At 45.2% G+C, this 16,375-nt stretch overlaps 1 protein-coding gene across 1 annotated transcript in view; it reads left to right on the top strand.

The window, feature by feature from the left end:
• LOC311122591 (receptor-type tyrosine-protein phosphatase gamma-like) overlaps nucleotides 1-16,375 on the top strand; it is a gene marked incomplete at both ends in the record, with an annotated part of 66,321 nt that overhangs the window by 15,347 nt on the left and 34,599 nt on the right. Inside the window, 2 exons of the mRNA XM_084196933.1 lie at nucleotides 8,701-8,858; nucleotides 12,823-13,015. Of these exons, the coding sequence (XP_084053059.1) occupies nucleotides 8,701-8,858; nucleotides 12,823-13,015 (351 nt within the window). The remainder of the gene's footprint in view (nucleotides 1-8,700; nucleotides 8,859-12,822; nucleotides 13,016-16,375) is intronic.

Raw genomic sequence — 16,375 nt, 5'->3', positions numbered from 1 at the left:
CATCTGACCATATGACATTCTCCCAATCCTCTTCTGGATCATCCAAATGCACTCTAGCAAACTTCAGACGGGCCTGGACATGTACTGGCTTAAGCAGGGGGACACGTCTGGCACTGCAGGATTTGAGTCCCTGGCGGCGTAGTGTGTTACTGATGGTAGGCTTTGTTACTTTGGTCCCAGCTCTCTGCAGGTCATTCACTAGGTCCCCCCGTGTGGTTCTGGGATTTTTGCTCACCGTTCTTGTGATCATTTTGACCCCACAGGGTGAGATCTTGCGTGGAGCCCCAGATCGAGGGAGATTATCAGTGGTTTTGTATGTCTTCCATTTCCTAATAATTGCTCCCACAGTTGATTTATTCAAACCAAGCTGCTTACCTGTTGCAGATTCAGTCTTCCCAGCCTGGTGCAGGTCTACAATTTTGTTTCTGGTGTCCTTTGACAGCTCTTTGGTCTTGGCCATAGTGGAGTTTGGAGTGTGACTGTTTGAGGTTGTGGACAGGTGTCTTTTATACTGATAACAAGTTCAAACAGGTGCCATTAATACAGGTAACGAGTGGAGGACAGAGGAGCCTCTTAAAGAAGAAGTTACAGGTCTGTGAGAGCCAGAAATCTTGCTTGTTTGTAGGTGACCAAATACTTATTTTCCACCATAATTTGCAAATAAATTCATTAAAAATCCTACAATGTGATTTTCAGGATTTTGTTTCCTCAATTTGTCTGTCATAGTTGACGTGTACCTATGATGAAAATTACAGGCCTCTCTCATCTTTTTAAGTGGGAGAACTTGCACAATTGGTGGCTGACTAAATACTTTTTTTCCCCACTGTACATTTGGCAACACCTATTCTTGGCACGCAGGCCAGGTATATCTATGCACGCTAAAGCGTGTGTTCACACAACATTAAACATGACAAAGAAACTGGATACATGCTCTCCAAACAAAGACAACTAATAAATTGACAGTAAACTGGGAAATGCAATGAAATAAACCCAAAGTTATTTTATCACAAGTGTTGCACAGTTTGTGAGCTCTCCAAACAACGTTTCCACTTGGAAAATGAGAATGGTATTTCTGTAACCAAACATTCAAAATCAATGGGGGAATATGTTGGGATTAACAGGAACTTCACTGATGAATTTATATTTCGTATATATTGCTAAACATTGACCAATGAAACAAACAGTGCACACGAATTGGCGGGAGTCAGTGGCAGTAGTGGAGAGAGACGTGCCTATAGCGCATCTTGGCCACACACACCTCCCCTTATTCTGGTCTGGACATTTTAAATTATGCTGGAGACACGTTCTTCACACATAAGCAGTAACCTCATACATATTGTCAGGACGTAGCAGTGGTCATTTTCCCTTCAACTGAAATCATTACGGTTCAGTATTTCTAACCACCCCCTTAAACGCACACACTACCCAAACTAATGGACATGTGACAGCAAGGCAGAATGGCACATTCCAAACGAGCACTGGGTACATGATGGATATTGACCAATATGGTATGTCCATTTGGTGAATGTAGATTAGACACTAGGCCCTCCATGGAATAAGTTTGACAACTCTGCTGTAGAGAGTGGATTCTTCTTTACATGCAGGCTTCTTGAGTGGGCTATGGTGTTGTGCCTTGGTTACCATGTTTCCGGTTGACCTTTGCTTCATCAATGCCAGTTTTTTTCAATATATAATTGCCAAATAGTTATGCCAATATTAACTTTAAAATACCAATTTAGGAATATTAACCTTGGTTCTGACTACAATTTTTTGCTGATCTGCAAGAGACAATTAAAACCTTGTCTATATGAGATCAGAGGCATATGGGTGTGTCCCTGGTGTAGTGATTATAGTTGGGTGAATGTTTGATGTGAGATAAAGCTACTAAATCTGACAGGACTAAGATTGTTATTAGGGTTAAGGCTTAAGTCACTCGACAAGCTAAGATAAAGACTGCTCTAGCCTTTTATTCACTGAGCTCTTACTGATGTAGAAGGGCTGGGTAACTTTAACATACTGGTACATTAAGAACTCTAGCTTACAGACAGAACTATATCTATATTGTAAAAAAATGCAGAACTATACTGCATGATGATGATGATGATGATACAATCCTCATCATCACGTTACTTTTCTGTTCAAATATTTTTTATTGAACACACACAAGAATGGTGTATAGGTATGAAAGACATGTGTACAGTTCTTATCTAAACATAAGAGAATAGACATGAACAACAAGACCCAGGGTTCTGGGTACAAAACAAATATTACAAAACAAGACATACAGAACAGGGACAGGTGGAAAGAAAAAGGGTAGATGTAACCCCTCCCACTTATACCCCCCTTTATCCCCCCCCCCCCCCCCCTTATTCCACCCTACTCCCCTCCCGACTGCTCAAGTGTCTGGGCCAGCACACGCTGCCCAAAGGTAGATTACAATATGACAATTGAGAGTGCGTTAAAAAGTACAAATTCACAGCGCCGACTGGTCCAAGTAAGAGAGGAAAGGCTGCCAGATTTGATCAAATGTTGATAATTTATTGTTCAGAATATATCTAATTCTTTCTAAGTGTACAGTGTTTGCCAATTCGCTGAGCCATAATTTGGTAGAGGGCGCTTCCCTCCTTTTCCAAAACAACAAGATTCTTTTTTTTGCCGAAATGAGACTGTAAGAGATTAGTTGTTTTTGGGAGTTGGTTAATCCGTTTAGGGAATCGGACACTCCCAGGATTATCAGAAGCGGGTCTGGGTCTATTGAAGTCTCCAGAACTTCAGAGAGGACCCCAAAAATTCCACACCAATAACCATACAGGCTAGAGCATAGGGCAAAGCAGTGGAGTAGTGTACCCTGCTCAGCCTGACATTTATCACACATAGGGGATGTATCAGGAAATATCCTATGCAGTTTAGTTTTGGAATAGTGTAATCTGTGTAATACCTTAAATTGTATGAGACGATGTCTGGAGTTAATGGAGCAGGTGTGGATATACTCCAAGCTATCCTCCCAGTCTGCCACCGAAATATCAGTCCCTAGTTCTTCCTCCCATTTTGCATTAATGGCATCAGTAGAGGGTGCGCTAACAGATTGAAAAGCGTCATATAGACGAGATATCAGTTTGTCTGAGGTGGGGCATATTTTTATGCATCCGTCAAACATGGAAGGTTTAGCATTCCCAAATGTTGGGAGGTGTTTTCTAACATAGTCTCTAATTTGTAGGTATCTGAAAAAGTTACTTCTGGGAAGGTTATAAGTTTCCCTCAGCGATTCAAAGGAAGCAAAGATCCCTCCTATATATAAATCCCCTATGGTACTTATCCCCAACTCTCCCCATTGCTCAAAGGTGTTATCAAGGTTAGAGGGGGCAAAGGAGGGATTCCTGGCAACAGGGAGCATGAATGATATTGGTCTAAGCTCAAAGTGGACTTTAATTTGCTTCCAGATTCGGACTGTGCTATGTATAATAGGATTGTTACGGTAAAGTGACATCTCCAGATTGACAGGTGACAAAATCACAGCACCAATAAAGAAGGGGTGACACTCCTCCCGCTCCATGCTAAGCCAGCTGGATGGCAGGGGTGCGTCATCCAGCAAAAACGTAACAGCGCGGAGGTTAGCGGCCCAATAGTAAAATATAAAATTTGGGAGAGACAATCCTCCTTCCATCTTGGATTTACATAGGTGTTTTTTACCTATCCTGTGTGTTTTATAATCCCAGATGAAAGGATTGATAATAGAGTCCAGTTGTTTATGAAAGGATTTAGGTATGAATACTGGGATGTTCTGGTATAGGTAGAGCAGTTGTTGGAGGAAGACCATTTTAATGGCATTAATTCTTCCGAGCAGAGAAATTGGGAGAGTTCTCCAAAATTGTATGTTTGTCTTGAGATTTTGCATCAGAGAGGAGAAATTCTCTTTAAATAGTAAGGAGTATTGTTTGGTAACTACAATTCCAAGGTAGATACATTTTTCTGAAGATAACTTAACTGGAAGATGTTCTAGCCAGGAGGTGTTTTGCAACCGTATGGGCATTAATTCACTCTTGTTCCAATTTATTCTGTATCCCGAGAAGGTACCAAACAAATTAATCACCTCAAGAATAGCTGGAATACTAGCTTGGGGTTCTGTTACATAGAGGAGAATATCATCTGCGTATAGGGAAATCTTATTTAGAGTATCTTTAGTATTATAGACGTGTATTGCTGAATGAGATCTGATCGCTTGAGCGAGAGGTTCAATAATTAGGGCGAAGAGCATAGGCGACAGCGCACAACCCTGCCTTGTCCCTCTGTAAAGGTTAAATCGGGGCGACAGTGATTGGTTAGTGAGTATTCTCGCACAGGGGTTCCTATATAAAAGCTGGATCCAATTTATGAACCCATCTCCAATATTACATTTCTGTAGGACCTTGAATAGATAGGGCCACTCAACTTGGTCAAAGGCCTTTTCGGCGTCAAGAGATATAACGGCAAGGTCCACGTTAGGTAACCTCTGAGAATACATAATGTTGAAGAGGCGCCTGAGATTGAATAATGAGTTTCTGTTAGGGATAAAGCCGGTCTGGTCCGAATGGACCAATTTGCCAATTACATTTACATTTACATTTTAGTCATTTAGCAGACGCTCTTATCCAGAGCGACTTACAGGAGCAATTAGGGTTAAGTGCCTTGCTCAAGGGCACATTTACGTCATTTAGCAGACGCTCTTATCCAGAGCGACTTACAAATTGGTGCATTCACCCTATAGCCAGTGGGATAACCACTTTCCAAAAGTTTTTTTTTTTTTTTTTTTTTTTTTGGGGGGGGGGGGGGGGGGGTAAAATGATTACTTTATCCTATCCCAGGTATTCCTTAAAGAGGTGGGGTTTCAAATGTCTCCGGAAGGTGGTGAGTGACTCCGCTGTCCTGGCGTCGTGAGGGAGCTTGTTCCACCATTGGGGTGCCAGAGCAGCGAACAGTTTTGACTGGGCTGAGCGGGAACTATGCTTCCGCAGAGGAAGGGGAGCCAGCAGGCCAGAGGTGGATGAACGCAATGCCCTCGTTTGGGTGTAGGGACTGATCAGAGCCTGAAGGTACGGAGGTGCCGTTCCCCTCACTGCTCCATAGGCAAGCACCATGGTCTTGTAACGGATGCGAGCTTCAACTGGAAGCCAGTGGAGTGTGCGGAGGAGGGGGGTGACGTGAGAGAACTTGGGAAGGTTGAACACCAGACGGGCTGCGGCATTATGGATGAGTTGTAGGGGTTTAATGGCACAGGCAGGGAGCCCAGCCAACAGCGAGTTGCAGTAATCCAGACGGGAGATGACAAGTGCCTGGATTAGGACCTGTGCCGCTTCCTGTGTAAGGCAGGGTCGTACTCTCCGAATGTTGTAGAGCATGAACCTGCAGGATCGGGTCACCGCCTTGATGTTAGCGGAGAACGACAGGGTGTTGTCCAGGGTCACGCCAAGGCTCTTCGCACTCTGGGAGGAGGACACAACGGAGTTGTCAACCGTGATGGCGAGATCATGGAACGGGCAGTCCTTCCCCGGGAGGAAGAGCAGCTCCGTCTTGCCAGGGTTCAGCTTGAGGTGGTGATCCGTCATCCATACTGATATGTCTGCCAGACATGCAGAGATGCGATTCGCCACCTGGTTATCAGAAGGGGGAAAGGAGAAGATTAGTTGTGTATCGTCAGCGTAGCAATGATAGGAGAGGCCATGTGAGGATATGACAGAGCCAAGTGACTTGGTGTATAGGGAGAAAAGGAGAGGGCCTAGAACTGAGCCCTGGGGGACACCAGTGGTGAGAGCACGTGGTGCGGAGACAGCTTCTCGCCACGCCACTTGGTAGGAGCGACCGGTCAGGTAGGACGCAATCCAGGAGTGAGCCGCGCCGGAGAGGGTGGAGAGGAGGATCTGATGGTTCACAGTATCAAAGGCAGCAGACAGGTCTAGAAGGACAAGAGCAGAGGAGAGAGAGTTAGCTTTAGCAGTGCGGAGAGCCTCCGTGACACAGAGAAGAGCAGTCTCAGTTGAATGACCAGTCCTGAAACCTGACTGGTTTGGATCAAGAAGGTCATTCTGAGAGAGATAGCAAGAGAGTTGGCTAAAGACGGCACGCTCAATAGTTTTGGAAAGATAAGAAAGAAGGGATACTGGTCTGTAGTTGTTGACATCAGTGGGATCGAGTGTTGGTTTTTTGAGAAGGGGTGCAACTCTCGCTCTCTTGAAGACGGAAGGGACATAGCCAGCGGTCAAGGATGAGTTGATCATCGAGGTGAGGTAGGGGAGAAGGTCACCGGAGATGGTCTGGAAAAGAGAGGAGGGGATGGGGTCAAGCAATTAAAGTGCTAAGCCTGTTAGCCAGAGTTTTTGCTAAAATCTTTTGGTCTGTATTAAGGAGGGATATTGGTTTGTATGACCCTACCTCTATCATCACGTTACTTTTAGTGTTGTTACTGAGGGCGATGGAGGAGGAAGGGAGAGAGGAAAGGAGTGGAAAGGAGGAGGGAGGGAGTGTGATGATAGAGGAAAGGAGGCAGTTTAAGAGAGGAGAGGAGGGAGGGAGAATTACTGGAGAGGAGGGGAAAGGTGTGTTGGGAGAGGAAAGGAGGAGGGAGGGAATGTGACTGGAGAGGAGAGGGAGGGAGAGAAGAGGCTACGTTCTACACAATTAGACAAAAGTTTGAAGAAAATAAGAAGTGTCAGAGGAATATTTGCTGTGAGAACGTTGTGAAGCAATCCTCTGTTTTCAATGGCTCTGTGTGTTCCCTGTGGCTCAAAGGAAGGCATTTTAATTGCAACATTAGCGTTGCTGCGACAGAGCTCATTCTGCTGGTATTTTAAGCACATGGGCCTGTGCGACAGGAAAGCTGTCTGCTCAAGTGTTCATCCATTAGGGTCCTATGTTACTTAGTCTTAATATTTAATTATACAGCAAGGTCAGGGACACAATCTAAGCACAAAGACACCAATCGGGACACATATAAGGAGACGCCAAGTGCTGAGAGCCACAGTTCTGAGTATCTGTGCATGCGTGTGTACGTGCATGTGCTTGTGTGTGTGTGTGTGTGCATGTTTGCATGCATGTGTCTGTGCGTGTATGTGTGTGTGTGTGTGTGTGTGTGTGTGTGTGTGTGTAGGTCTCTTGTGCAGGAGGCAGATGTTGCAAGTGGATTTAAGCTGGGGCCAGTCAACACATACATGTACATTAAATGACCCCCGAGGCGTCGTCTGGCTTTAATATTTAATAGAACCATGAAAATCCTTTGTTCCTTCATTTCCTATTTGAAAAAGCACTAGATGAGTGCAGGAGATTGTGTAAGGTACACTCAGTACAGTGGTTGCCCATCTACGCATGCAAAGGCTACATTGTAAGAAAGCAAAGTATTTTTTCTGTCTAAAGACATTGTGATTTGAGCTGTGAAAAGGTACTGGGGTATAATATGAAGACTTAGGAGTGATTCAAATGTATCTACTAATTTATACGACCTAGCTGTATGATACAGCAGTCTCAATGCTGGATACAGCATAGGAAGGAGGTATAGAGAGGGTGCTGATTGGGTGACATACTGTACTGCCCTAACCCTGTATGTCATTGTATTCTCTTGCATGTAATGTATGTATATGTACATGGCCCAGTGTCAGCATCATTGTTTACCCAGTGAACTATTCCCTCTCAGTGGTCTCATGTGACAGTACTGAAATGAACTCCCCGCGCCTCAACGGCACAAATTACAAGTCCATTAATTCAGCGTCTCACGGTGGCTTTGAAGTCTCCACTGACTCGGCACTCTCCAACCCTGATTGGGAATTCATTTATAAAGGCTGACATAGCTTACAGTACAGTAGACTACAGTACAGTATGTGAGCCTAGCTAGTGGTACAGCTGTGGTGGTAGCAGTATAGCCCCTTCCCTACCACTGTGCCTGTGTCCTCTATTCTCCAGCATTGGCTTTAATCCCCCAGCTCTCCCATTCACTTCCAATCTGATGCAGCTCCGCGGCGCATTGCTAGCACGCTAAGCCCCTTTTTCATCCCTGCTCAATAGGATTCCCAGTTTAGTTATGTATTGAAAATGTGGGGTAGGAGGATTCATACAATCATTCTGTTTTGTTTCTTCACCACATCTTTGAGGTTATTTATACTGTTATCTCTATTTGGGAGGGAACGCCTCATTGTTGGTTGAGAAGTTATGGCACAAGAGGTTTGCCCCAGCTATGTTTATCTTTATCCTGGGTGTGTGTCAGGCTGCCGTTGTTCTCTTTGACTGATAAGCATTGCCATCACAACAGGATTTTGGAGGGAAGTGGGTCGGTTTTGCCCTTTGTCGGATTCACCAGATATTTGTGTAAAGCTTGAGTGGTCCTTTCCAAAATACACTTTGGGTTCTGATGTATCCCAGGACACTGGGGACAGATCCAGTGGTTACACATGTGAGCTCTGACTCAGGCCTGGTTGAATAATCCGTAGAGGAGATCAATTATATTAATTGGTTGCCAACATGGTTGACTACTTGCATCAGCACTAGAGGGCCATATTATACACAATGATTCATTGACAATGAGAACACATTTTCCCCATGACACCGTTTACATCAATAAATACATTTTCTCATTCTCCAGCATTGCAGTATGGACATACTGTTATGCTTCATGTGTATGTGGCTGTGATTGAATGGTCAAAACTGATTCCTTGTATCCCTGTGCTTGTTCTCCCCCAGAGAAAGAAACCTTCCTGGAGCCCTTTGTTCTGAGAGACCTGTTGCCGTCATCATTGGGGAGTTATTACCGCTACACAGGTTCTCTCACCACCCCACCCTGCAGCAAGGTGGTCGAGTGGATCGTCTTCAACAGACCTGTGTTCCTCTCCTATAAACAGGTGAGTCACTCTCTCTCTCACATGCGCGCACACACACACACACACACACACACACACACACACACACACACACACACACACACACACACACACACACACACAAACAAACAAACACACTCACACACACACAAACACACACACACAAACACTGGCGTCTTTCTTCACTAATGGCCTCCTCCTTCCAAGAGCTGTAATTTGCTCACATATCTAATGTGTGATGTCTGTATTTGTGATTGGGTTGGCACAGACATGGTCAGTAATGTGATGGTGCAGTGTCTGTCCTCACATGGCCCTTCTCTCCACTCCTCTCCCCATATCTCCTCCCAACAGTCCAGGGAACATTTGGCAGACTTACATTCTAATGAGGCCAAATTAGTTTGCTTAAGAGTGCGACTGGAGGAAGCCAAATGTGGAAGAAGTATTGGCTTTATATAAGGGGACACAGCAGGAGAGGGAGAGGAAGATATATATATAGATAGAGAGAGAGAGAGAGAGAGAGAGAGAGAGAGAGAGAGAGAGAGAGAGAGAGAGAGAGAGAGAGTTAAATGGAGAGGGAAAGGGGAAAAGAAAGAGAGAACGAAAGAAGGAGAGAGAGAGGAGGAAAAGGACTGTGAGAGAGGAAATGTGTGGGCTGTGGTGTTGAGGGGTGGCCGAGCGTTGCCCCCTGTCACCGTGCTCTGTGGGTCAGCATTAATCATGTTTATCTGCCAGAGCTTAGTCAAGGCCCAGACAGCTCTGGAGCTGTGGAAGAGAGGAGCTGCCTGGCTCTGGGCCCACAGAAAGATAGGTCACTCCTAGATACAGCTTTATACCACTTGAATACCACTAGCTTACCGTTAGCATGCTTCATATTCCCCTTACATTCTGACTGGCTAGATAACATACTGGCTGCTACATAGAGCTCAGCTGAAGATTAACCACCCATAGGCAACAGCATAGTCCTAGTGCTGAATGCAAAATGGCACACTGGTACATAGGTCTTTGTACCCCCAAAAGCTAGCAGAAAAGTGGGCAGTCATAGCAGCTGCATGAACAGTTTATCACATACACTTAAAACTCTAAAGGGCAATCCGCAGTTGAAACAATAACAAACTGTTTTCCCCACCACTGTTTTGGTAAAACGTGGAGGGATGGAGCTAGAGAAATGTATCCACTCTCAAATTCATAGACAGAGCGTTGGATGCAAGGACTGACCATCCATGATATCAAACATTCTAGTTTTAACCATGTTTTGAGGCTATACAGTGTTTGTTTACATTTACTTTGTTTACTAACATTGGGGTAAAACCAGCTTGTATTTTGGGATCTGGTGGGGTACGACAGTTGAACTAAGCTCATGAGGCATTTATAAGTTATATTCTTCAAGAATCAATGGGTCAAATCATTAATTAAAGTCCAAAAATATGTGGACAACTGCAGATTGCCCCTTTAATAAAACCAGCAATACATTCATAGTCATACCTTCCTGGTTCCCCCTTGTTTTACAATAGGGTGTTTATGGGAGCTCACAGTGAATGTTGCTTCCTCAGAAGATAGCAGGTGTCCAATAGCAGGGTAATAGACGGGATTTGTCTGTTGTCATCCTCTGAATTATAAGAGAGTGGAGAGGCAGAGTAGAGAAGATGAAAAGCAGCATGGAGGAACTCTGAGCCTGACCTTTTGGATTATTTGATTTGGCCTGAGATCCAGTCAACAATTAATAATACTCCGGGATATATATGGAATATACAATGGTGTTTTTTTACTGCAACTCTACATACTTTCCTGGTATAAGAAGTATTTTTTTAAACTTTCCCGAGAGGCAGGGAGCTAGCTAGCTACCCTGATCGACACAAAACCAGGGGGATGTTTGAGGCATGCAATGAGCAGGACAGGGACTTAAAGGGGAAGTGACTTCAGCAGAAGCTCTATCCATCCATCCAGGAAGCACGTCCTTCCTTCCCTTCAGTGGGATCCCGTAGCATTATTGTTCCTATCTTCTATCCTCCGGATGTTTACCCCTGACCATTAGTCAGTCTTTTTTAACATTTTTAACTCGGCTTTGAAGTCTATACCACTGTTTCTGTCCTGTGGTTTAAAAAAAACATAATTGGCCAAGATGAAAGAACGTGGAAAGAAGACACAGTGCACTCCCTCTCCCCTGTCTGTCTTCATCTCTCTCTCTCTCTCCCTCCCTCTCTCTCTCTCCCTCCCTCCCTCCCTCCCTCCCTATCTCTCTCTCTCTCTCTCTCTCTCTCTCTCTCTCTCTCTCTCTCTCTCTCTCTCTCTCTCTCCCTCCCTCCCTCCCTCCATCTTTGTCTTTTGTTCTTGATCAGTGGTGGAAGTAGGTCATTGGGAGTGACAGACGTAGCTTAGGGGTGGCTTTTACAGCAGATCGATGCTCAGCTATTCCACAGCGACAGCGCCGCCTAAAATGCTTCCATTTGTAACATCTGGATCTTGTGCATGTGTGTGTGTGTGGACATCGCACACCCAGCTGTAACGGCTATTGCCACGCCAGGCCACTTAACCCCCTGCTCTCCCCATCACAGAGGCCTTTCTCACCAGTCACAGAAGTGTGTGTGTGTGCACGTGTGTGATGGCGTTTTTGCTTGATGTGCAATGTCACTCCTGGAAGGATTAGTCTCCAATCGCGCTGTGATTTCCACACAAAGAAATCCTTCGGCAGACCTGGAAGTGATTCAAATCCTAATAACCTGTTTTTAAGGGGGTGTTGCCATATTAGGGATTAGCAGATTGTAGTCTGATTAAGAGATTTGGTGGAGAGCAGGGTATTGCTTTGACACGGCCTGGCGTGGGCTGTATGGTCTGTGCCAGGGCTGGATGCTACGATATTCAACAGATCAGCCATGATGGCTAATGCAGCCTGAAGATTAAAGGACATGGCCGACTTTAGATTAGAAGGTACATTATGTTCCAAATCTGCTGGAACACAACATTTCTATAGTGTCAGATGAGGGAGATTTGTGGTGCACACACACACACTCACACACACTTACTCTCCACAGCCACTGTGAGGTGCAGTCATCGACCTGAGTATTCCCCAGGCCTCCAGTCTCAGTCTGCTTAGTAAACAGACAGAGAGCAGAGCAGACAGGGAAGTATTCCAACCATAGAGTTAGGAATTAAAATACTTTAATTGAATAGGATCTCTATGATTCCAACCCTCTTTCTGTAACCATACCGACCGCTTGTTTATCCCACAACCTCTCACACACTCACTAAGGAAATGAGCACCTCCCCCTTACATCTAGCCATCTATCTATCTATATATCTTTCTTCTCTCTCTCTCTCTCTCTCTCTCTCTCTCTCTCTCTCTCTCTCGCTCTCTCTCTCTCTTTCCGCCTGTTTTCACTCTAAATCGACTGTGTTTTTCACTTGAGCAGTCTCAGCTCACATTGTTTCGTTAGCCGTTAGCATGCCATCATGATGTTGATGGACAGATACTCCCAGACATTACTTTCATCATCTGAAATGACAGCTCTTAAACCGCTCAACAGATTATTATGATTATTCCCTAGGTTTTAGCACCTGGTCAGAAAGAGTGGTTAATTTGTGGTTGTGGTTGTTCTTCTCTGGGCTGAGGAGAGGAGAGGAGGGGGACAGCTGGTCATGTTTTTGTGTTTGCCTCACAAACACTATTCCCCTGATTAGGCTGGGCTAGCTTGGCCCTGCATGCCTCTCAGCCTCTCAGCCCCTCAGCCCCACAGCCCCTCAGCCCCACAGCCCCACAGCCCCACAGCCCCACAGCCTTACAGCTAGAAACAAGATCACATCATTACACATGTATGGGCAAAGGATAAAAGGAGCTGCTAGAAAGATGCCATGAACAAATGAACAGTTCAGTCATTTCTCTCCTCCCTAATGTGTGTGTGTTTTCCTTCATCCTCCCTCTATCTCTCTCTCTTTCTCTACCTCTCTCTCTTTCTCTCTCTCTTACTCTCTCTTTCTCTCTCTCTTTTAGCTGGAGGCGTTCTACTCCATCTTCACCACAGAGCAGCAGGACCATGTGAAGTCTGTGGAGTACCTGAGGAGCAACTTCCGGCCAATCCAGAGCCTCGACAATCGTGACGTCTTCAAGTCCGCAGTCAGAGACGCCTGGCTACCTGACCTGACGGACAGCCTGGGAAACCCGTACGGAACCGAGGCATCCAAAGGTAGGGCGGGACCTCACACACCATTGGATACTGCGCATCCTGGTTACAGTCCAATCCAAGTGCTTCTTATTCTAAGTAACACTGAGGAGAGAAACATAAAATATCTGCTTTAGCTGACATCTGCATAGCGGTTGTTTTGGCGGTGTCGGAGGTGGAATTTCGTGACAATGATCACAAGAGCAGCTGCTCACTAATTTGACGCCTCCAACCAATGACGTATGAGTCCTATAGAAACATAAAATAAGGATGAAGCAGGTGGTGATGGGGTGAGGTTGTGTTTCTCTAAGCGGGAGGTAAGCTTGGCTTCTTCTTTATATGGTGTTGAGTAAAGCTTAAACCATGTATTTAGATTGTAGGTAGGTATTGTAGTTAGGTATTGTAGATAGTTTATCTAGGTAGTTATTGTAGGTAATTATTGTAGGTAAGTATTGTATTCGGCTGAGCCCGGTGAAGCACGAGGCTAGCTAACCCACTACCTGGACCAATAAAGCTAGCTAGCTAGCGGGTAGCTACTGGTAACTATTAGCAACTGTGGATAGTTGTTTCCAATGTTATTTCACGCTTAAGAGTACCTGTAATTATGCCAGCTAGCTACCTACCATTCAGCTGTTTTTCTAACCTCATTATCTGAAGCGTTAACGTTAGGTAGTTAGTAGCTACTGTACTCGAAATGTAGCTAGCTTGTTGCTACCTGGATCGCTAACTAAACAATAGCTGGAATGACCTAGCTGTAATGTTTGGAGAAGCTTTCTCTCCATTGGGACAGACGCGAACTGGCTAAATTGATTCAGTAGCTAGCTTTACACTTAACTAGCTAACAGTAGCTACTAAGGGTAAGTTGTAACCTACATTTATTCTTATTTACATACTGATAACCAGAGTCGTTCAAAAGGAATTCAAGACATGGGTGACTAGTTAACGTTAGCTTGGCTCTCTCTGTATGTTTCATACCGTGGGAGGAAGGGTTGGTTCGTTGACAGAGAGCAATGGCTAGCTAATATGCTAACTATTCTAGCTAGCTAACTAACTGGCTGAATAAGTTGACGACGTACTCACTCAAACTGTCAAAACTAACCCCAAAACTTTACACAACGTTAGACACGGACACGAATGATCTGTTGGGTGGCTCCTGGAGTGAGTAGTCATGCTGTACTTCGCTCCGCAGGTAAATGACACATTACATTACAATGGAACGATTTGATTAGTGTAATGTTAGCTAGCTACATAGTTGTCTTTGTATCAAAGATAAAGGTGTAGTATAGAGAAACTATCGAGGTTAGCTAGCCAGCTACATTCGTTCGCAGCGACGCCGTTTTTTCAAACAAAGTCAACACCGCAGATATTGCTAGCTAGCCAACACTACCAGCTAGCAGTACTGTAGCAACTAAATACAATATCATTTTAGCCAGCTACATCCTTTCGCAGCGACGCCGTTTTTTCAAACAAAGTCAACACCACAGCCATTGCTAGCTAGCCAACACTACCAGCTAGCAGTACTGTAGCAACTAAATACAATATCATTTTAGCCAGCTACATTCGTTCGCAGCGACGCCATTTTTTCAAACAAAGTCAACACCGCAGCCATTGCTAGCTAGCCAACACTACCAGCTAGCAGTACTGTAGCAACTAAATACAATATCATTTTAGTCAATGAGAATTTTGCAACGCAACGCTTCACTTTCTGAACATTCGAGATGTGTAGTCCACTTGTGTAGCTAGCATGACTGACTTTGTGCTAGCTAGCCAACGTTTAATTATTTCTGCGTTATGAAAGGAACTAGACACGGACACGAATGATCTGTTTAGTGTGTTAACACACTATTGGTAGTTTGTTGTAACCAAGTATTGGTGCTAAACCGTGTGTTATTGGATGCTAGCATGCTAGTTAGCTATGGCATCATAGGATACGGTGCCCTGGGCGGTTTTCATGGAAGAATACTGTACGAAGTTAGCTAGCTGAATAAACTAAGTTAGAGTCTATTCCTAGAAACATTGAACCGCTGTAGTTTACAACAATTATAATGTCTAAAGTGGAAGTTGGGAGAGTTATATTTGAGTGTTTCAGTGAAAGGTAAGTGAGGGAGGCCCCGCTCTCTCGCTTCCCCAGATGTTTAGTTAATTTTATTCCAATCTCTTTTGCATTATTGTAGCCTTTTCTGTAGCCTGTCAACTATGTGTCTTTCTATCCCTGTTCTTTCCTCTCTGCATAGGCCATACAAACGCTTCACACAGCGTGGCTGCTGCCACTCTAATCTGGTGGTCCCTGCGTGCACGACCCACGTGGAGTTCCAGGTCTCCGGCAGCCTCTGGAACTGCCGTTCTGCGGCCAACAAGGCAGAGTTAATCTCAGCCTATGCTACCCTCTAGTCCCTCGACTTCTTACTGTTGATGGAAACATGGATTACCACAGAAAGCACTGCTACTCCTACTGCTCTTTCCTCGTCTGATCATGTGTTCTCGCATACCCCAAGAGCATCTGGTCAGCACGGCGGTGGCACAGGAATCCTCATCTTTCCCAAGTGGACATTCTCTCTTTTCCCCCTGACCCATCTGTCTATCTCCTCATTTGAATTCCATGCTGTCACAGTCACTAACCCATTCAAGTTTAATATCCTTATTATTTATCGCCCTCCAGGTTCCCTTGGAGAGTTCATCAATGAGCTTGACGCCTTGATAAGTTCCTTTCCTGAGGATGGCTCACCCCTCACAGTTCTGGGTGACTTTATCCTCCCTACGTCTGCCTTTGACTAATTTCTCTCTGCCTCCTTCTTTCCACTCCTTTCCTCTTTTGACCTCACCCTCTCACCGCCCCCCCTACTCACAAGGCAGGCAATACGCTTGACCTCATCTTTACTAGATGCTGTTCTTCTACTAATCTCACTGCAACTCCCCTCCAAGTCTCCGACCACTACTTTGTATCCTTTTCTCTCTCGCTCTCCTCCAACACTACTCACTCTGCCCCTACTCAGATGGTAATGTGCCGTCGCAACCTTCGCTCTCTCGCTCCCGCTACTCTCTCCTCTTCCATCCTATCATCTCTTCCTCCCGAGTGGCGCAGTGGTCTAAGGCACTGCATCGCAGTGCTAGCTGTGCCACTAGAGATCCTGGTTAGATTCCAGGCTCTGTCGTAGCCGGCCGCGACCGGGAGACCCATGGGGCGGCGCACAATTGGCCCAGCGTCGTCCAGGGTAGGGGAGAGAATGGCCGGCAGGGATATAGCTCAGTTGGTAGAGCATGGTGTTTGCAACGCCAGGGTTGTGGGTTCGATTCCCACGGGGGGCCAGTATGAAAAATAAAAAAATAATGTATGCACTCACTAACTGTAAGTCGCTCTGGATAAGTGCGTCTGCTAAATGACTA

The sequence above is a fragment of the Coregonus lavaretus genome (genome assembly GCF_964263955.1).
Source record: "Coregonus lavaretus genome assembly, contig: HAP1_SCAFFOLD_2325, whole genome shotgun sequence".
Taxonomy (NCBI): domain Eukaryota; kingdom Metazoa; phylum Chordata; class Actinopteri; order Salmoniformes; family Salmonidae; genus Coregonus; species Coregonus lavaretus.
This window is presented reverse-complemented; position numbering and strand designations above follow the sequence as displayed.